At 39.9% G+C, this 21,897-nt stretch overlaps 1 protein-coding gene across 1 annotated transcript in view; it reads left to right on the plus strand.

Annotated features, from left to right (window-relative positions):
* FAM53A (family with sequence similarity 53 member A) overlaps positions 1-18,269 on the plus strand; it is a 73,224-nt gene extending 54,955 nt beyond the window's left edge. Inside the window, exon 5 of the mRNA XM_086464209.1 lies at positions 17,084-18,269. Coding sequence (XP_086320335.1) covers positions 17,084-17,407 — 324 coding nt within the window. The 3' untranslated portion in view covers positions 17,408-18,269. The remainder of the gene's footprint in view (positions 1-17,083) is intronic.
* Positions 18,270-21,897: the final 3,628 nt, after the last annotated feature.

A 21,897-nucleotide genomic window follows, 5' to 3' on the forward strand; every position in this document is an offset into this window, starting at 1 on the left:
TTTTTGTATTTGAACTATTTCAGCTTTCAGTTCTGTTTTACATTGATCAGTATGCACTTTGGCTGTCTTCTAGACTATTGCACATTAGCAATAAGAAGCAGGAGAACTTTGTTTGCAGTATTCAAACAAGAATACTGTGGTGTAAATTGGTTAGCAGGAGTAAAATTTTTCTGAACTTCAACTAACGCTGGGCAACTCAATTTCAGCTAGTGTGTTAAAAATTCTTCTGAAAATGTGTATTATAAGGGTAATTAGATTAAAGTAGGTTAAAATAATCAAGTGATATAAAGTAGTATTATGATGTACAAATAGTATGAAATCTTTAAGATCTTAAAACGCATATGACAGGTGCCTTGTGGCTTAACAGTCATGTCCTATTTTGTAGTTTCAAGGTTACTTGTGACTGCTAGAGTGTGTGCTTAGGGTGGCAGAAATCGGATGTGCTTGAAGCATGGTCAACATGGAGCTTCACTGGAAATTCTTCATTAGTGCACAATAATAAAATTGATCCAGAGGCTGAGACTCCTGGTGTGCTCTGAGTCTTTAAAATGTAAACTTAGTGTGGGGGTTCTTCCCTTCCTTCCTTTTGGCTTTTAAAGAGTTTACCTCTGCATAATAGCTTGCCTAAGCAGGTTTTTTTTGAAAATGTTATATTTTTAGGTTTTAAGGATACTCAGCTGAATCAAATATGGACTTCAAGATTTCAGAGTGATTGTATATCGCTGTTAAGTGCTCAATGCATAGTGGTCATTGTGTTAAGCATTTAAAAATAGTTTGGATAGGGTAGCCCTTGTAACCTGTATGTGTTACTAAAGAGCCAGAAATAGTTTTAAGTTGAACATCCAAGGCTTGTTAAAATTTCATGTCCCAGGGCAAAAATCCATGCTTTTTTTTAATTTTGTGAAGCTCATGTAGTCCGCACAAGGTGTGTTTTCACACATGTAAGTGTGCAGTTGGGTTGGTAAATGGCTCTTATGCTTGTTAAATTTATGTACTCTGTACTTGTGTTGTATACTAAGTCAGGTGAGTAGTCATGGATTAATAGGGTTTAATGATAAAGAAATACTTAATGTTGCAGTAGATGTGTTTAACTTGTAGACTCACCTCAAATTTATATCTAAAGACTGTAGTCACTCTGAAAAATACTATCTTCTGCTATTTGTATTCTAAAATAACTGAATTCTTTCTGCTGTCCCCTCTCCTAGAGAGAGGACACACCTCCTGGAGAGTTCAAGTAACTGTGTGAAGTAGTAAGAATTTTCTGTCTTTTCTGTTACTGAGCCCAAGCTACTTAACTGCAGAAAGCACAGACTCTAGGTAGTTAACTAGTGATTAATGTTCTTAAGTGGCTTGAGTATACTGGAAAGAACTCAATTGACCCTCATCTTTTGAGGAGCTATTAAATTCTTCATTGAGATCCAAACTATTTGGTTGTCACCTTCTTCCTGAAAAAAAAAAAACAAACCCAAACCTGGTCCAAATTCAAGTTAGCTTACCTCTTCACTGTGGTGTTTGACCTCTGCAGAAGGCTGCTTCTCCCTGGAAGAGCAGACAGCAGAAAATTCAATTAAGATAGACAAGCTCTCAAGCCAACAGGTACCTGGATGTCAAGTAAATTGTTTCTGTGGCATCTTGTAGTGATGCAGACTGATTTGAAATCAATTTGATTAAACTTTAGGGTACATTTAGATCTAGTAAGAACGTCATACTGTTGGCTGTTTAAGGGGGTAGGAGGAATCCAGATATTGCAAGTATACATTTATATAAGAAGTATGCATCCACTGAAATCACTAAAGACTTTGAATGCCACCTTTTAGCTTGAGTAAAGTATAACACAAACTTGTTCAAATGGCCTCCAAACAGCTGTAGTGGGCATAAGCCAGCATGTTCTTGTGAAAATATAGCAATTGTAGAAAATGGCCAGCTATTGGAAATGATCAGGGAAGTTTGTGTACGTGTCATGTTCCCAGCAGAAGCATTTTATCAAGGGTGATAGCACTCCAGATTAGGAGGAGTTAAAACTGAACAAGTTAATGCAAGTGACCTTGTAGGCTGGTATTGATGTGTTTATTCCAACTAGCTTCAGGAGACAGGAATTTGCTTGTGGCTGTTAAACAGCACATATATTTATATATAAAAAAAGGCTTTTCTGTACCTTTTCCCCTGTGCTCTGCTTTTGGAGGCCTTGACACGGAAGCATGTTGCTGAATGGTGATCATACGGAGGACTGAAGTAATACTGTTCAAAATGCTAAGTAGCAGTAACAAGTTTATTGAGGTTAAAACCCACTTCTATTGTGTGACCTTTTTCTTAAGTCACATTCTTGGTTAAACTGCCTTGATGCTTTTGGAGCATTATTTTTAAAATCAGGGGTTGAAAATTAACTCAGGCTTCACGTACAAATTATTAGATACTTAACTAGGATAAACTGAAAATCTCCTAATGGTTTATGATTTTTGCCACCATATGATTTGATACAGCTAGAACCAGATGTAGATCACTTTCACATAGGCTTGCTGTGTAAGAATATTGGCTGAGAAAGGGTTTCAAGTGTTGGAGTTGTGGATCACAATTTCTTAGATCCCTTCCAGGCGCTGGGGCGGAGGGGAAAGATCATTGTATATATTAGGAAATAAATGGAGCTTGTACAGACTCTTCTGACTTGCCACAGTTCCCTTCACTGGCATCCAGCCATCTCTCAAATGAGAGTTAATCACAAAGTCGTTTCTTTGTGATCACTGATTTTTAAGGACAGATAACTGTTGTCTTCCCATGGCCATCTGGTGTGCAAGGGAAGGGTAGATGGGTAGATCCTAACAAGCCTTGTCCTGGCTCTTTTTGCCATCATCTTCTCTGATTGCTTTCTGAGACTCTAATTCATGTGTCCCTGTAGTCCTGTCTTAATACATAATCATGTGTACTAAATATATGCATATGTGCTAGCTAATAAGATGTAAACTTTGTTAGAGGAGTAAGGTAGGTTACACCTTCCAAATCTGTGTAAAAATGCATGGTTATATATAAGGCTGATATTGGGTGCAAACAAGCGAGCATCCTTCACCCCATAACAGTTAGATGCTTTGGTACAATGCTTGCAACAAGCTGTGTTTTGAAGACTTCCAGATCCCCTGATTACATTCCTGGTTAATCACCAGTATTAATTTGCTCTTATGTTGTAATGTATTTGCAGGTTATGCAACAGCCTTAGGGAACTGAACTACAAGTTGCAAGTTTAATTTTTACTCTTAAACATACCTGGCAATAGCTCTTAAATTTACTGTGACAGTTACTGTATATGTTGGCTTATGTCCATGTGCTTTACATGGCCACTGAAAGTACTGCAGACTTTGATTCTGTCCTTTGAATGGTTTTTATTGAACTCCATTCAGTTGAGGCAGACTCTCCTATGAAACATGTCCTGTCACAGTAGCACAGATCTGGAGTGTTTTCCCCTTGAGAGGGACGGACCACTTGGCACATCAGTTGGTCGCAGCCACTGAGCTTTGTCTGGCAGATGGGGTGCAGCGGTTGCTGCTGGGGCATATGGAGATGCTTCTCACCGGGAGCAGACTTCAGCATCCCGCCTCTGATCCTGGGAATGGCCTGACTGTATCACACTGCCAAATGGCCCTTCAACCTACCTGGCAGTTTGTTGTACTTGCTGTTGCCTGTTTTCTCCACTGAAAACGCTGGTAAAGTGGAAGGAAGCATCCCAAGGGCTGCTAGTTGGACAGCACTGTTGGGATATATTTCCTTCACACTCTAAAATTATTCTCAAATAATGCTAGTGCGAAATGAATGTTAGATTAATCAATAATATTGAGTGCTTGAAAGTTTCAAAGTCCTCAGAACTCTTTGGAACCCATTATAGTGGTTGTAAGTTTGTCGTGCATTTGTAGAACTTTAATTTTGGTATATGTGCTACATGCTGGGGTTTATTCTTGGTTTTTGCTGCATGCCTTCTGCTTCCTGGGAATGCTTGACTTGTGCTGCATGCCCTAGTAAACCTGCTTGCAAACCAGCTTGCAACCCTTACCGCTGCTGCCCTTTGCAAAGAGTAAGAACTCCATGAGCTCATGTTTTAGATGCGTTTTCTGCCTTGCTCTAAAGTAAAATTTCTTAATCTGACACAATTAACAGTAAAGCTTTCAAGTATTTGTGTTACTATTTTGGGTAAAAAGGAAACTCCTAGGAGTCAGGAGGGTAAGATGAATACATTGTTACTATCAAGTGTATTTCTAAGACCTTAACCAGTATGCAAGTACCCGAAGCCTTGCTTCCCTCAGAATTCAAGGAACTGGCAACCCCTTCCCTCTGTCCCTCTTGTCATGCTGCAGAGGCCACCGTGTCATGTTCCATACTAAAAGCAAAATCTAGATGTAAGCTTGAAGAGGTAATTTGAGGTTCAGGGGAGCTTTTGACTGGACGGCAGCTGCAGCTTGAAACACCTCATCTCGCAGAGGCAAGGTGTCTGCAGCAGCTGCTTGTGCTTGTGTCTGCCCCTCTAACAGCAGCCTGGCCTGGCAGAATGTGCTTGTGACAAGTATCTGTGGGTTTAATGAGGGTGAGACTTGCCAACGATTGCGCAGAAAAGCACTGCCAGGAGTGTGAACACTTTTCAGATGGCTTAATGCAGTTAATGATCGGTTGTTTCTTTCCAGATAGTAACCTTCATTGTGTGAAACACATTGCCCCTTGCATTAAAAAACATCTGCTCAAGTTTTGTAACTGAAGACAACATATACTGTTGCATCAGCCCAAGACTGTCCTTAGTCAGCAATTTTGATTTCCAAAACATGATTAGGAGGACTGCTGCGCAATAAATACGTGATCTGTGCTTGTGCTCTGGTTTAGGCTCTGTGGATTCTTTTTAAATGGGCAAGGAATAGGGAGCTGGTTAAAAGTATGCTCTTGCCTAAGCAAGGGAACAAACTAGAAAAACAGATTGTGCTAGAAATAGTTTATTGCTAGGGTCTAAATATGGCTCTGATTTTTTTCCTTATAAATAATGCAGCTATAAATCCTCCTAGATATCAATAAGTATTAACTCCAAACTGCTGAGTTATACAGAACCTTTTGGCAGCTTTCCAAGCTTGGTGTTGCCCTTCATTCATAGGATCAACATTTAATTCCTTAACAGGGGAAACCTGAAGAATTCATCTTCTTTGAATGGAAACATAGATGCAGGGAGCTTGAATGAGTAGCTACAGGCGAAGGCATCCCATTGCAATGGAAGGGGAGCTGTGCTTGATGAGTTCCTGCTAGGTCGCAGCCAGGATGAATCTCGTCCTTTCTTTTCTGCAATGCATGAACAATCAAAGGCTTCTTTTTTATCTATTGTTGCCATGGAGGGCGTCCATTTAAAGTTCAAATTCCAGCAGGCTTGGGAAGAAGGAAAGGAGATAGGAGTAGGCTGGGCTGGGAGATGATGGGCAAGCATCAAAAGTGAGCTGAAGACAAGCCAGCATTTTGTCCTGTGACAGGACGGACCAGGCTGGGGGTACTTGGTTTTGAATGGATGCCTGGAAGTTTTTTGGAGTAGTGAATGAAATGCTACTGAGGTAGTAGGCGCAGAGCATCTGGTGTTTTGCTTTCTTTGCATCAGCAGAGCGGGTCACAATGTGAAATTAGGCCTGAAATGGCATGTAATGAAGTGAGCCCTTGTGCTGGAGGTTCCCTGTGCTCTGACAGCAAGGGAGCATAAGCCTTAAGGATAGGAAAGAAAAGGAAATCTTATTAAGGACAGAGGGGTCTTCCCCCCCCCCCCCCTCTTTTGTAAATGGCACTCTGTAACAAATGTCTTGCAAATACCTGGAGCATCTCTGAGCTGTTCAGCAGCATGTTGCTTTGTCATACCTGAAACTAGCTTTGTATGTTTATGGTATTTTTCTGTAAGCAATGTGCTAATAAGAGGAGGAGGCAGCTTTGTATCTGCTGCAGATTTGCTTTTCCTTTCTGGCAAGTTCCTGTATGTACAAGTAAGTATTCGTTGTTGAAAGAGCTAATGAGTACCAGACCAGCTGCAGTTGACATTATGAGAAAAGGGGCCATCTATTAACTCATAACCCAGGTTTCAGCCAGCTGTGGATATTTTCTTTTTTAATTATTACTTAGCCTGTCATAAAATTGGATTATGCTTAAAATTATTGGTGATGCTGTTTGGAATACAATACAATATTAAGTTAAGAGCTATGGTTCAGTGTTATATATAGGGTACTTTAGTTAATGTGCCTAAGCTGCACCAGAGGGTTTAAAGAGAGGTGAGAGCACTTTTCTCAGGTTTTACCATCTGGATTTTGGCAGGTGGCAGTGGATTAGGTGTTTTTTTTCCTTGCTCTAAATTGCAAGAGATGGTGGCAGCAGAGGAGTTGAGTAGTGTTTAATGATTGATATGGGAACTTTTTTTTCAGATCTCTTGGCAAAAAAGGAAATCCCAATTTAACTCTTTTAAATTTATTAGAAAATGAATTATACCTCTTTGAGTTTAACTTAGGGTAATTTTGGGAGAGGGAGGTCTCTTAATATTCACTGTTCTTGTAATAACATGGCAATCAAATGAATACATGAGTGCATCTTTATAGTACTGGATTGGAAGAGCTGTTTTCATTCTGAAACTAGGCTTTGGTCTTCCACACTCTGAATATTATATGTTGTGAAACTTCCCTTGCTTTTTGACAGTCACTTTCTGCCTTGATGCATCATCTTCTGAAAACCAAATTGATTCACCTGAGGCTTTTCTCTACAGAGAAGTCTATTAAATCACTTTGGGAAGTCTTAAGTTTAACTGTCACTTTGTCTTGTTGGTCTTGCATTGCATAGACCAGTTCCTGCTGCATGTATATACTGGTACCTAGGTGTGATAAAAGCAAAACAGATGTCTCGGACACATGAAAATGAACTGATTTGAATTTATCTGCATCAATTAGTGATGTCAACTTGTTCTTCCATTAGGATGGGAAATACTGACATACTAACATGCTCTTTTTCAAGTATATACAAGCTGAAAAGAAGTTTCTGTGGGTTCTGTTAAGTTGTTGTTAAATGCAACTTTTAATGGAGTACAGTTATAAGCAGATGTTTTCTGCGTAAATGATCTGGGAGGTGATGGTTTGCTGTTAACTGTAGATAATCAGATAGCTGATCAGTTCATATACTTGAGTACCCAGTTCTTTGTGCTGACAATGACACGTGCTCCTGCAATAAAACTTAAGTATTACCAGAAATTGAATTTTAAATAAGATTTCTGAAGAGTTTCCCAATTTCAGTTTTTGTTATAGTAGTTAGTAACCATGTGACTAAAACTTAAAAGGCTTTTATGGTGTGCTAGGAAGCTTGCAAGTTGTGGTAGTATAACAAAGTGGAGTCTTTAAAACAAAGTGTATGTAATTCTTGAATGTATAGCTTTCCAAAAGTTACAGCTTTTTCATGCAAACTCTGAGTTTATTACAAAATAGAGGAAAATTGAAGTTGGCCATACAGTGACAAGTTGAGCTCAGTTTTAGTGGTACTGCAGTGCTTTAGGAATTTGTATGTTGACTCTGTCTTACGCAGAAGTTGCATATACTTTGCTTCTCTTCTGACTTGGTAGGATGTATTTGAAAACATGTATTGTTGTTTCTTAGTGCAGCTGAAGGATAAAGGACCACATATGTGGTTTCCTGACTTGTTTTTTTTTTTTAAAAAAAAAAGTTATATTGAGCATCAACTGCTGAAGTGTTGTCAGCTTTGGTATTTGAACCAATAAACAGACTTGTCCAAATTGTGTCTGTCAAACAGAAATTTTAGCACAAGTTGATTCAGTATTAAAAGCATACAGCGGGCTTGCCATTTGATGTTGAGAGTGCTTCCTGAGCCACGTAGTTTCAGAAATGTTCGCAATGGTCCAAAATCAGATACTAAGGTAGAAAAACACAGTACGTGTATCAGACTGAAGGTGAACAGTGCTAATTCTGTTCTTTCTAAACAAATGTGTTGTGTTCAGCTTGTCTCTGGAAATAATTAGTGGCGAGAGTCCACCTACAGTTTGAATTGGTGCTCCTGCAAGAATTTATTGTTGAATTGTGGGGTTTGCATTGAGTTGAGCAAAAGATTTGTAACGGCACTTGTACGTTGTCCACATGTGTGTATACCTGCGTGTGCCTGTGTGCACTTGTATAACAAGATCTTAGGCTTTGTTTTGGACAAGTATTTCTGGAGTGGAAAACTGGTCTGAAGAAGGGGGAACTGTTCCCAAGCTGAGATTGTGTTTCCCTTTCTCTCCCATCCCCCTTCCCTGGCAGAAGTGAACTTTATGGCCCAATTATAGAATCCCTTAAAATGCTAGTTATGATGGAGTGCCAGCATAACCCAATAATATAGGTGAGGCTGACATCTGTCAGTAACTAATGAGGGCAGCCTTAGAATCAGGATTTTGAGTTTACTCCTCTAATTTCTTATAAATTTGACCCATCATATCAACTTAAAGTTTGACCTGAGGATAAAAAAAAACCTTAGAATTTTAAGAGAAGCTGGTACATGGGTGTACTCTGCAAAAATCAGTGCATATGTGATTGAGTTGTGAAAGTAATTGTTTGCAGCTCATAGCAAAGTCATGAAGGAATAAGACCTTGGCTAAACTGCTCAGGAATAGAAGTTCTCTATAAAAATAGATGACACATAAATGGCAGGAAATGAAGGCAATATGGTCATGTTTTGAAGCCACAAGGGTCAAATCCTGTCCTGTGTTACTCTGGTGCACAATCGGTCAACTTAAACCCTGTTACTTGAGAACAGTGTTTGGCATGGTAAAAGTGAACTTCAAAATGTGACTGATTATTAGGACTTTTGTGGAAGCAGAGGTACAACTTTTTCTCTTCCTGTTTGAATGCACTTAGTTAGAAATCTAGGAACGTGGTAAAACTCCTGGGTTTGGAGGTGACTTGCTTTGGTTATGTTGTTTTAGAGCTGACTTGTAGTATGCAAGACTGTTAATTCCTGTCAGAGGAATGATACATTTGAAGGCTTTGCCTACCCCAGGAGGTCTTCGGTTTTGGGTCCTGAATGCTGAATGCTGAGAGATGATACTGCAAGCAATCCTATTCCTGTTAAGCAGTTTTCCTGTGTTGCTCATTTTAAGCAACTGTATGTTGTGTGTGTGGCTCATGGTAATGATGTGAGTGTGCTTCCTTATTTCTCAGTTCAAAATGCAGAAAGCTAGATGCATCTTCCTAAAATCTGTATGAATTAGACATTATTTAAACTAAGTGTTGAAGATGGTCATATGCACTTGAAGTTGTTTCTTGTTTCCAGAGCCTGTGTTTCTTTTCTGAAAGGAAAGGTAAAAGTTCTTGAATTGGAAAAGATGGAACAACTCTGGCAAAACATGAATCATTTCTGTTGGGAGAGAGCATGTGCTTACATTGTTTCCCTCTGTGCCTTCCTACTACAAAACCAGATGTGTTCATCATCCCAGTATGAACACAAATGGTGCAGCTGTTTGTTCGTCACACCATCACTCATTAATGCAGTTCCCTGATGTGAATTTGCCAGGCTGAAGCCTCTCAAGTTTGTACTGTTCAAGCACAGTAAAGCCCAATTCCACATTGTCCAGCTCTTCAGTGTATCCAGAAGGTGGATAAACTCACTATCCGTATTAGAGATGTGCTTAGAGAGGGTCAAGCAGGGAACTGGGAAATAACTAGATGAAGGACAATTGTTTCCCTTAAGGCAGAGGGATTTTTTTCATCCTGTAAGAGACCCCAGACAAGAACAGAGCTAGAACCCATCTTCCAGGCCACTCTTGCAGCTATTTGAGTGCCCTTTTGGATCTTTTTTTGAGGTGCTTCTTTCCCTTTGAGGAAACCTCTGTTCTAATGCATCAGTGCATTTCAGATGAACACTGCTGCTGTATCTAGTAGTTGCCTTGTTTGGCTTTAATCTGCTTTCTCCCTGGCCAAAGTCTTGTACTGTATTATTCAGCCGAACAAAGCAAATGTCATTATGTTCCACTTTGTTTGACACTATTGATTATCAGTTCAGAACAGCTAAATCTCCTGTGTGAGCCTCTTCTGTTTCAGTTAATGGAATAATTCATAGCATCTGTAGGTATTTATGCTTGCTGGACTGGTACTAAGAATAGTTGAAACTTTTTCTACTTAATTGCATGCAGGTGAAATGGGTAGGCTTGATGTTTGTAGAATGTAATTCCACATTGTTGTCATAAAAGCTTGCATGATTTATACTTACAGGAAAGGTAAAAGGTTGCAGCTCACAAATCCACTGAATAGAAAATAGAAGATGCCAACATCTTAATTAAAATTCCATACTGTAAACTATTTAAAATGCAGTTTAGTGTTGGCCTGGGTTTTATATAAGGGGCGAACTGCTCTGTATGTTCACCCTCTTCATGTTAGTATTGGTGCTGAATCATATTCCTGACTGTTACATGAAATACTGCTTTAACTTGCTTAGCTTCCAAATTTTCTTTAAAAACATAGGAAGTTAACCCCTGTGATGAATACTTCTGGACTTGTAGAAACTGTTAAATCCCAGCACCTGAGTTTTCTTCACTAGACTGCCCCTATTTAACCAAAATTTAATTTGGAAAAGGAATGAATAAAAGATGGCAGTAGTGTTTTGTCTGATTAAATTCAGTTTAGAGGAACACCTTTAGACTGACAAACTTTTCTTTAATCTGTTTAAATTCTTTAGTTTCTTACGTTACTTAATGTTGGAACTTAATTGAGCATGTGTGCACACGAAGCACATGAGGAGGGGGAGCTAATAGCTCTGAGGGGGCCTGTGGGTTTTCTCCTCAGTTCTGTACATGGTCTTTGCAAACCACTCCAAGGAGAAGATGTGGAGGGGATATTTAGTTTGAGTGTGAAATGTAATTTCATATGAGGAGTGCCTATCACGAATAACTTTTATATCTGAATTTGAGGCAAGGGGGAAGCAAGTGTTCAGGTTGAATTGAATCTGTGGTGGGTGAAATCCCTGTTGTATTTGTGATCTGCCATGCCTGTGACTTCATACGTGGCTCTTTGGAATTTGGTGTGATAGCAATGATTTTAATTGGGTCCTACAAAGTTTCCTAGCTATGAGCAGGCTGCTATACAGGTCTGAAGACTACAGTGCTTAAGTTCTGAAAATCTCCCTACTGGTGCGAGTGACCAATGTGTGTGGACTGCAGTGGTGCACTGCACCCCCAGTCCCTCTCAGTCTTTGTGCGTTTTGTTTTTCTCATTTGTAGACTTTAACAATTCCAGTGCTTTCTATCAGTTACATCACATGATGATGAACAGCCTTGTATTCTTGCATATGTGAGTATAATCGGACAAATTCAGCATTTCACTTAAATATTTCTGTTTTGTTAAGCCACGGTATTTTTCAACTAGTAGCACTAAATAAAAAGCCAAATTAGATCACAAGTTCTTATAGCTCATAAACAAAAGTTATAAGGATACTGTGGCACAATTTAGCATATAAGCATAAAAATCTAGGCCAATAAATAGATCAACTTTCATGGTAGACTACACCAGAAAACTGCATGCTTAAATCTAGAACAGTCTGGCTAGTGGAAGATAAAAGCCTGTTACTTCATGATGCTGTTTAGCATCTGATGTGAAATGAGTTGATGTCAGTTTACTTCTCTTCCTGGGCACCTACATCTAAAAAATTAAAATAACCTTTGAAGATATAGCAGAGACAAAGTACTGAACAACTTTCATTTCAAGTCATAGCCATATTGCTGAGTGTCAGCTTGTATTGATTTTTAACTAGGTCTTTGGCTTTGCGGATAGGATTTACCTTATTTGACTACAAGAATTGCAGCAGTAATTTTATCTCTGATGTAAGGAATTATTGTTAGTTAAGTGTCTAATGACATGGCAAAATGGTAGAAGTTGGCGGTTCTTTCTCATTCATATCCAGTATTCCACTTATTTCTGCTTCCTAGTTAGAGGTGATTAAATAAGCGTTGCATTTTTGAATATAAAAATACATATCCAGTTTCTAGGAAAATGAGGGATAACTGCAGAGCTGCAAAAAGTGAAGGGCATGTTTGGTTCCCAAAGCGAGTTTGATTTAGAGATCAGATTTTGCCCATGTAGGTGTCAGGACTTTTCTAGGGATTTGGGGTTTTTTCCACAAAATATATGGATAGAAATGTTTTTGTTAACTACTTGGTTTGTAGCTCAATGCAAGAAAAAAACCCCTTTTTATTTCTTTCAAATGCGTAGTTAAATCTGCAATGTTTTTTGACCTCAAGTATTTCTTTAGACCCTTGAATTTAAAAACTTAATGTATTTCTACACTTTTGTTTTCTCATTTGAGCAGGGAGAAATTCTTTCCCAGTTAACTTTGTTTTTTAACTTTTAAAGTATGTTAGCAGGCCTCAAGCATATAATATTATGAAGACTACTATGTTGTTTTCCTCCTGTCAGCACTACTTTGTACCGATGAAGCAATATTTCTTCTCAACTGCAAGCTTCTTAAAGCTAAGGTTATCTGTAACACCGAAGCGTTCACAAATGCTCAGTGCTATTTCAGACGGAAAAGTCAAACATCAAGAGCTTTACTCCTCAGAAAGGTTAATAGTTTGTTACATAAACACAGCATTTTTCTACTATTTTTCACTTTATGCGTAGTGGAAGATGCAGGGATTAGGACTGTGATGGGATATTTTTTAATCTATACAACCACCTGACACTTCTGATGATTTACTAATGATCTAACTTTTAAACACTGCACATGTCCAAAACTTGAATTGTCACAGGTAATGATATTAGTACAAGTAATTAGAAGCATGAGTGAAAAGTCAGTTGGCAGGGCGGGGCACTGTTCATATCTGTGGTAGGACGTGATGTCGGTCAGGCAATGGTATAGTCAGAAGACAGTTTTCAACATGATGCAGTGAACGGCTTAGGATCAGTCTTTTGTGACAGTTTGTTCTTCTAATTTAATGTCCTTCCTTATGTCTCCCTCTTAGCTTCAGTGAAGTCTCTTCGATGTAATGAGCTTGCACTGTGGTTGGACTCCGTCATTGCTGAGGTTAAACTGTAACCTCTTTGGGGATAGGTCAGTTCATGTCTGAGACATGAACGCATCATGCTGCATGTGGTGCTTCTGGCCTAAAACTTAACTGTGGTATGAGTTACCATGAGTGAAGGCACTTGGTTTTGAGCCATTCTGACTCATCTATAGGAAACATAAATCTAGGAAGTGAAATAAGGACCTGTGAAGCCCTCTGAGAGAAATGCAGCTCATCTAAATTGCTCCTTCCCCATCTCCATTGACTGGCTAGGTACAGGGAAGCAACAGAAAGTGCCATGTGTTGCTCCATGCTTGGACTGCCTCTGCAGTGTTTTATCCTTGGATTGATTGATGGTATTCCAGGAAATTCCAGGATCTCCTCACCGTGAGGACCACTGAATCACCTACATCTTTCATATACCCGGTAGAGACCCTAACAGTCAAGAAGCCCCTATGTGCTGGTATCTCTTGTGTTGCACGGCCGTAGGCAAAAGTCTCAGGATGGGACAGAAAGCTAGCCAGATAACTAGTCTAATTAGTCTGATGAATTCCCTCTCTTCCTAAGCCTATGGCTCCAGGGAGCAGCCCATCCTGTTGTGATGAGTAGTGCTGAGAAGCAGTAGGATGGGCTTAGGGTTTCGGGTGGTTTCAGGCTTTCTCTGCTCCTTCCTTTGTGCCAGCTGCTGCAGCTGCACCTCTTCAGAGCAGCTGTATCTTCCGCCCCCCATTCAAAACCGAGGGGGGAAAATGGGTGGACTTAGTCTGTGATGGGGGCATGGGGAAGAAGCATGAGAACTGCTGCTCCCATTATACACTAGGTTTTCATGCACATAAAATGACTTATTTTCCCCTTGACTACTGTAGCAAATGCTCTAGTTTTGTTAGTAAAACAAAAACAACCTTTTTATTGCTTTTTATATTTGGAAAGTGATGTATTATGGGCTTCTGAACTGGAGGTTTAGTAAAGAGTACAGACATTAGCTTCCTTTCAAGCTACTCTGGGCCTTTCTTGTTTGCTTTGTGTGGCAAGGGTCTAGAGAGATTTCTTTTATTTCCTTCCCTGCCATTGTTTTCGGCACAAAGTTGTTTTTTTTTTTCTTAATATTCAGACATTTTATCGCCTCACTTCTTTTAAAACTCTGAGTTTCTTTTTTCTTTTTCCATCACACAAAAGAATACTTTTAGCTGATTGAGTTCTATCCATTGCCAACTGTGGACTCTTTTTGTCTTGTTAGTCCAGCATCCTTTATAAAATGAAGACCATTGAGCAAGTACTCCCAGGCTCCCCACTGAGCACAATTGTGCTTGAAAGGTGTGGTACTGTACCAGTGTAACATGTAAAGCTGCAGTTCAGAGGGCTTGAATGCATTGCAATTTCTACCTTTTGCTTTGTGAAAGAAGTGGGATTGTGCTGTGAGATAATAAATCCACCTATTTTTAGTTCGGTGCGGTTGTGACAAGTGGGTGAACAAAGAACCAGTTGAATGCACTTGCTGTTGTGTTGAAACCGCCTAAAAGTTCCTATTCAAGTGGTTTCAGCACAGTACAGCTAACAGGCAATTTTCCATTTATGTACACAAACCTTCTAGAAGGACAGCTGTGTGGTTGGATTAATTTCTAGCAGTAAATTGAATAAAAGATATTTTGAAGGGGGACTTGGGAATTCCTTTCTAAAACATTGAAAGCAGAACTTTCAAAGCTTTCCTTTATTTGGTCCCTTTCCTTCCCAGTGCCTACTATAAGATTTAAAGAACTGAAAATATTGTCCCCTATGTGGAGATACACAACAGGAAATGTGTTCTTTTTTTCGAAGTAATGAGGTAGAATTAGGATTAAAATATCCCATAACACTTTTTCTACTTCAAAAATACACTATTTTGCTTATAAGTAAATATGAGAGAAATTCATACCTCTTAGTCATGAAAAGGAGCTCAAATGTTTGTACTTGAATAAGCAGTGAGCTATATAGAAATGTTTTTTGAAAACAGGAATGTATTTTATAGCAGAACTGTTGTCATAGGGGCGTGAAATTTGGAAATAGAAAGCTTTTTGATTATGCAATGTTATCAATTTCGTTGATGCTAGCCAGTCACGTGCAAAACTGGATGTGGGTTTTCACCATAGCTAACAGACTTCGGTGAGTTCCTCCTGACAGAGTTACAATCAACAGTCTTTTTTCTTTTTTTTCCTGACAGTTGATCTTTGGGGGGGTAGGTCTTGGAGCTGCATACATCAGCTCCTAAATGAGGTCTTGTTTTTGTCTGTCCAAACAAACACATCCCTTTTAGATCCTTCTCACCTGAAACCATGACTTGTTAACTAAGCATCTAATGTATGTTGTAAGGTATGAAAGCTGTTTGAGCAAGAAAAGATGTGTGTGTGATACAGGCATGACAGACCTCTGACCAGTAGTGAAGTGTCGCACTGGTGTCTTCATGTGGTACAGGCTTGGGGAATACTGCTGCGGGGTCTTTCCTATGGAGAGATACCAGTGGTGGTGACCACCACCCCACACCAGTACTGCTGTTCACTCCTCAGCCTAGTTGTGCTGTGACTGAACTCCAAAACTCAAGTGTTTTGCTTTTTGCCTTTACCTGAGCTTTCCCGCAAACTTTCTATGTAGATTTGATGTGGGGATGTCCAAGGAACTGTATGAACTTGCAGAGAGGCAGTGGGCTTGTCCGCAAGATGTTGCATATGTAACATCGACCCTAAGGAGTCAGGCAAATTGCTTCACCTCACTGAGGTTTCCTCACTCTCCTCCACTGTCCAGTTGTATACAGGCAAGGCTGACTAATTCAGATTTCTTCTGAATTTGTGAGTTTTGTTTAAAAAACACCCAAAGATACTGGTAAGCTGCTTACGTGGCTGCTGACGTGCATTGGTGAAGTAGAAAGACTATCCAGTGCTCTGGAAGAGCAGCTGGAATATAGCATACTGGGAATGTTGCAGTGTTGCTATTTTGTCTGAGCATATCAACTAATACAAAATACTTAAGAAATGACAAATTGGGGGAGGAAGCTGAAAGTAGGTGTGAAAGTTGGTCTTGTTCCCCGGGGATGTACTTGTAACACAATTGCTGTGTGTATGAGAGACTGGAGTACTTAACCAGTAAGATACTGAAAGCTAGCACAGCTTCCTTCTCCTGGCTCTCATCACCTCTGAGAGGAGCCCTGGCTAGTTCACCCTCATCTCACCATGTGCTTGTATGAGGTAGAATCTAGAAGTTTCTCACTTATTAAAATCTTAAGTTCTGTTGTCTGTATAGCTCTGTTTTTTTTCTTAAATGCTGCTTCTGAATTCCAGTCAAGGATCCTTTAGGTTACATGGGGAGCACTTTATTCCTTTATCTGAGGGACAGTGATAGCACATTTACTGAGGTTTTCTTTTCTTTTTCCATTGTCTAAATAAAGGTGAGTGCCCCTCTGTTTTCAATATACTTTTCACTTAAACAGAGTTGCTCAAAATCCCGAGCTCTCGTTCAAAGAGTACCCAAATGTAAGACAAACTAAGCTGACTCTGGAGCAAGACGCTTGCAGTAGAAGCTTGGTTTTCTCCTGGTTTGAGATTACCCAAATGTGCCAGTTGCCTTGCAGTGTCTCACTGAGGTGAAGCCGAAGGGCCCTTTGTCTGCACGCTTGGGAACTTTGAGAATTTAATTGCTGACTAGGCTGTGGTGCAGCTGTTTGACCTAAATGCTGATGTTACCAAATGCTATGCTCTGGATTTGCCAGAAAGTTCAGACATCAAACTGGGTGTCTGTAGTTCCTCATTTGGTTGACTAAAGCTAGATTTTTTTGGATCTTTATGCATAAAAAAAAGGGGACTGGTAGTTTTTCTCACTAATGGGAATCTACACAGGCAAAATATCTGTGCAAAACCAGATCGCATAGTAATTAAGTACTGTTCTTCCTTTTCCTTCATGCCCCTCCTTGTTTCCAGGATTACTTTAAACAGGTGGCACTGATTTTGAGTGACATACTCTCCAATTGATTCAAGAATTCAAGGAATTTATTCTGTTCCTCCTGTACAGTCATGGTTAATACATTCATGTATTTTTTTTCAATTGCAGACTTTAAAAAATTCCAAAAGTCTTTGCTCCCTTGACTATGAAGACGATGACGATGACACACAAATGAAGACAATTGTGTCATCCCCATGTGACTCAAATGATCTTATGAACATCATCACCCCTGGTTCCAGTCCGATGAAAGAACAGCTGGATGAAGTACGGCATCACGGGTCATGCCAAGGTAGCTTCAAAACAAGGGATTACAAGAAAGCAGCTGCAGTATGTGAAAGCGATGAGGACACAAGTGATTGTGAGAGCACCGAAGAAGGCATCTTCCCTCTGGACTGTGGGGACTTGGACCTAGAGCAGATTGAAAACAACTGAGATGCAAAGTTGTGTGCTAGAATCAGAATTGTTCTAAATTAAAATGATAGAGGATTACCTTTGCCATGCATAATCCATGTCCCTGAATCGCTGTATTGCCTATCTTGGGCCTGTGTTAGAAGAAATGTTTCAGGTGGGGGAAAAACGTGAACCATTGTTACCTGTTTAGTCTATTGATCAATATGTGGATGACAGCAAAAAAAAGTAGGAGGTTAAATGTTATTTTGAACATTAAGGAATAATTTTGATTAAAAATTTCCTAACAGATATTTTGCATTTTTATGGCTTTTACAGTTCTGGAGAAAAAGCATCTCTATTTTGAAATGAATTTTCAGAAGGGCATTCTATAAAACTAAATCTGTCTGCAGTGATTCTGGTGCGGGTATATGTTGTTTTTGTTAAAGAGCTTAATGTGAAAAGTGAATTGCATAATGAAATTGGTAATAAACCTTCAGATAGAACTCAAATATCTGGTTGACAACTGGTCCAGAATACTTAACTGCCATCTTCAACAGCGTCTGGTTAAAAAAAACTTCATAACATGTACAAATGTTCTTTTCATACATTCAGGACTTTTTGATCAAAATATGGTAGTGACCTTAAAGGTTAACATTTTCCATTATTTTACTACTTGAATTGTTTTCTAGCCTGAAGCAATGCTAATTTAGGTGGGATAAAACTGCAAGTAGCTGCCCACCTACTTGGTCATTATGTTTTCTGTGGTTCAAAAGAATGTACAACAAGAGCACTTGAACTTTTAGACAGGGACTTTGTAATGATCAATTCCCCAGGAGGTGATCCCTTCAGCAATACTAGGAGGAAAATAGTCCTTGAATTAAATAAAATGACATTTTGCTTTGCATTTGTGTCTGCTTATGAATTTCACTGGTGGAAAATGCGTAGTCTGTGGCAGATTCTGTAGTATGGTGCTTTATGTGCCAAATTGGGTGGAGGGGGAGGGCAGATTCCTGGTTGTCTGAAAAGAAAGTGACATCAAGTTAGTCTGGGGAGCTGGGGAATAACTAACTCATGCTGGAACCCAAATTGTGTCTCAGTGATTACATACACTGTAATCATCTTAAATGTAATACTGTATTCACTGCAGACTATTGCAACACGTACTTATTTTGTTAGTCCAGCTACAATAAGGATTTTCCTGAACAAGGGGGAAATTAATCTCTAAATGGTTTTAAATTGGATAGAAGTGGGGAAGCTTAGATTATGATATTTCAGTGCATCATGTTAGTCATCTTAAATGAGCGAACTCCTACTGTAACTTGTGCCATAAAACCAAAATACAGCAACATATTTTAAGTCAGCTAATGGAATGTGATTACGATGAGAAGTATCTTGAGGCATATGACAAAGGCTGCAGCAAGGTATGACACAGGCTCCAGCCTAGTGATTAGGGTCAGCCTTTCATCACAAAGAAAATTGGCCTTTAATTACTGAACCAGCTTACATAACTCTGTATCTATACAAAATTTTAAAAGTTTGGGTAGCCAGTAAGAAGCTCTAAACTTTTTTCTTGCTTTTGTGACTCCTACTGCATATATAACTACAAATGGCAATGATCTGTGATATTGGTACTGGTATAAGTGCGTAGTAGGTGCAGGAAAAGACGTGTTGGGTTCTTGATATGTTAATATATATTGTGTGGGAGAAAGTGAAGCTGCTCACTGTCAACAAATCGTTCTTCTTTCTCTAGATGAGTAAATGAAGGAGTTCCTTTGGAGCAAAGTCTTCTTTCTGAAGCTCCTGTTAACAGTGTGTGTCTCTTCCCCACAGATATTTGCTCTGGTGTAGCACAGAGTGTACAGATGGTGGCATACGCGTGCATAAAGCTGTTTGAAATAATCTTGTGCAACTGAGGATCACTATTCTTCCTACTTCAAGAAGTAGCCAGTGAGGTACAGCCAGTAGTCCTCGAGGGGAGATGGGGAAATGTGCTATAATGTGGTGATCAGTCATCGTGGGTAATGCCACAACCCAGCTCCCTCCTGGACTGCAATTACTAGTTGCAGAACTACACTTCTGTGTATTCTTCTTAATTGAGCAATAGAGGTAAGTAAAATTGAATCAACTTTAGTGCAGGATTGTAGCAAAGGCCAACAGTACAACTGGGATCACTTAAAAGCTAATTTACCCATTTGAAAGCACTCTGGTTAAAAGTGTAATGGCATGGAATGAGAAAGCTAATGTGGCAATCCATTTGGCTCTTCCTCCCCCAAGGCAGACAAGCTCCTGGAAGAAGTAAATGAAAAAAAAAAAACCTCAGAAGGCATGAATAAAAGGAGATAAGGTGTGCTTTGTCAAGAAAAAAAAAAAAAAGAGCTGAAGCTATGAATAAGAAGGTGGTGATGGAGCAAAAGCAAGAGTCAAGGACCAGATAATATTCTAGCTCTGAAATATGGTCTGGCGGCGATCTCGGTGAACTGAGGTCTCTAGCCTCAAAGACAAGGTTCTCCAGTTCCCTTCTGTAGGGGTGCTGGTTTCAGTCAACACAAAGCCTCATTCCTACCCACACACAGGGTAGGAAGGAGTTTCCCAAGTGAAGGTACAGATGCATTTACTTATGGCAACACAGAAGTTGGTCTCCTGGTAAGGCAGCTGTTAAAACTCTAAATAGCCATTTCATGGAAACAGACAGAAAGGAGTGGTGTTTAGATACTGAAGAACAAGTTTCATGGAAGTTGGAAGTAGTAATTATCTAGTTTAGGCTTTTATTAGTGGGTGACAGGAAAATTAGTAGTTGAACAGCTGTGCAGTAACACTGGCAAATGAAGAAATCTGAAAGGAATCTGTGCACTTTGCCTGCAGATGCTAATGTAATCCCCCCTGAGAACCAAGAGTAAAAGGAATTGGTTAAAACTTACTCAGATGGGGCAGGCTTTGACTTCGCATCCCCCACAAGATCTGAAATCCTACTCAAAAAGAAATTAAGAGGTGATCAATTTGGCACCTTTGCACTTGATTGTAGGACAAAATCTGTAGTGGCTGTTGGGCAAATACAGAAGGTGATTTGCAAAAGGGGAAAGCAACGTTTCAGAGACTGAATTGTACGTGGAGGTGGGCTGAGCTGGGCTGTAAGCAGCTCTGGTCAGGGAGCGGTTTCCTTCCGTCTTGCACCCAGTGTCAGAACGGAAGACCGTATTGCATGGGCTTGTGGGAGTTGCTCTAGGTCACTTATCTTTCGTTTTTATTAGCAACCTGGATAACAAAGTAGTATGCACGTTAAATTTGCAGTCAACAGGAAGCTGGACAGATGCGAAAGATAAGATAGCATTAGAATTCAAAATAGTCTTGGCAACTTGTAGAAATGGTTGTGACAGGGAGGAGATGTGGGGAAAGACAAGATCCTTTTCAGCAAGGCACTAAATTTAGATAGGCACAAATTCAGATAAGGGATCTGGCAGTTTGTCCTGCTGGTGGTAGAAAAGCAAGCTTCAGGCTAAGGTTCACAAATGGTGATGTATCTGGTAAGGCTCAAGATAATCCTGTGCTTCACAGGAGCGCTGTAAGTATGCAACTTGAGAGGCTGCACTTGGGGCTAGAGAGTGCAGTGCAGAGTGGTAGATTAATATCTTGAAAATGTGGGAAAATGCACTTGTGAGGATGCACTGAAAGAACTGAGCTCCAAATCATATGGTAGACTGGGCTTAAGTTGCAGCTAGGATGAGTGATAGCTGCTTCTGAGGACAAATATATATAAAAAAATAAGGCTAGGGAATCACTGAACAGATGTGTGGGGAGATGGTAGTAGCTCTTCCACAAATGGAGATCTGTTAAGAGCAAGCATCTGTCAGGCACAACAGCTACATTTCAGCTTGCTTTGGGGCAGGGGAAAAGGCTGGCTGGCTTCCCACAATCCTTTCCCACCCTTTTTTCCTTTGGATCTGTGCGACTTGCATCTCCAAGCAAGCCTAGAAGTTACAAGGTAAATAACTGCTGGAGGAAGAGGAGTTGAGAATAATGTGGCAAGAAAACCACTCTGGAGCCGAGGTAGGAGCTCCCAGGGCGTGGTTCAACTGTAGTCTGTAGATTGTATTCAGAGTTTGGTGTTTTTATAGGCCCCTGTGTTGTAAGCTTGGGCTAAATTTTCTTTCTAAAAAACATAACTAGGTATCTGTCTGTATCCAAGTCCATTCTGGTGGGGTGGTGCCTTTACCTGCCCTTTCCAGTTGCAGGTAAAGATGCTGGCTATCTGTTAGTGTAAAGCTAGCCCCTGCAGAACCTCTGAAAACACATGGGTTCGTTGGAAAGTTCTCGGTGGTGGTTGGCAGATGTCAGAATAAGTTTTGTCAATCAGTTCGCTGTGTTTATTTTGCAAACTAGTACAGTGATCATTTTTAAAAGTTCCGCAGCATAGATCTGTGTGCTTGCACAGCGGGCTTTCACAGCAGGGCTCCTCCTCTCGTTAGATATCATCCAGTGCTGCTCAGCAGATCACCTGGGATGTTTCCTTCAAGGCCATCCCTAGACGAGGGGAG

The sequence above is a fragment of the Leptosomus discolor genome, chromosome 4 (assembly GCF_034619465.1).
Source record: "Leptosomus discolor isolate bLepDis1 chromosome 4, bLepDis1.hap2, whole genome shotgun sequence".
NCBI lineage: Eukaryota > Metazoa > Chordata > Aves > Leptosomiformes > Leptosomidae > Leptosomus > Leptosomus discolor.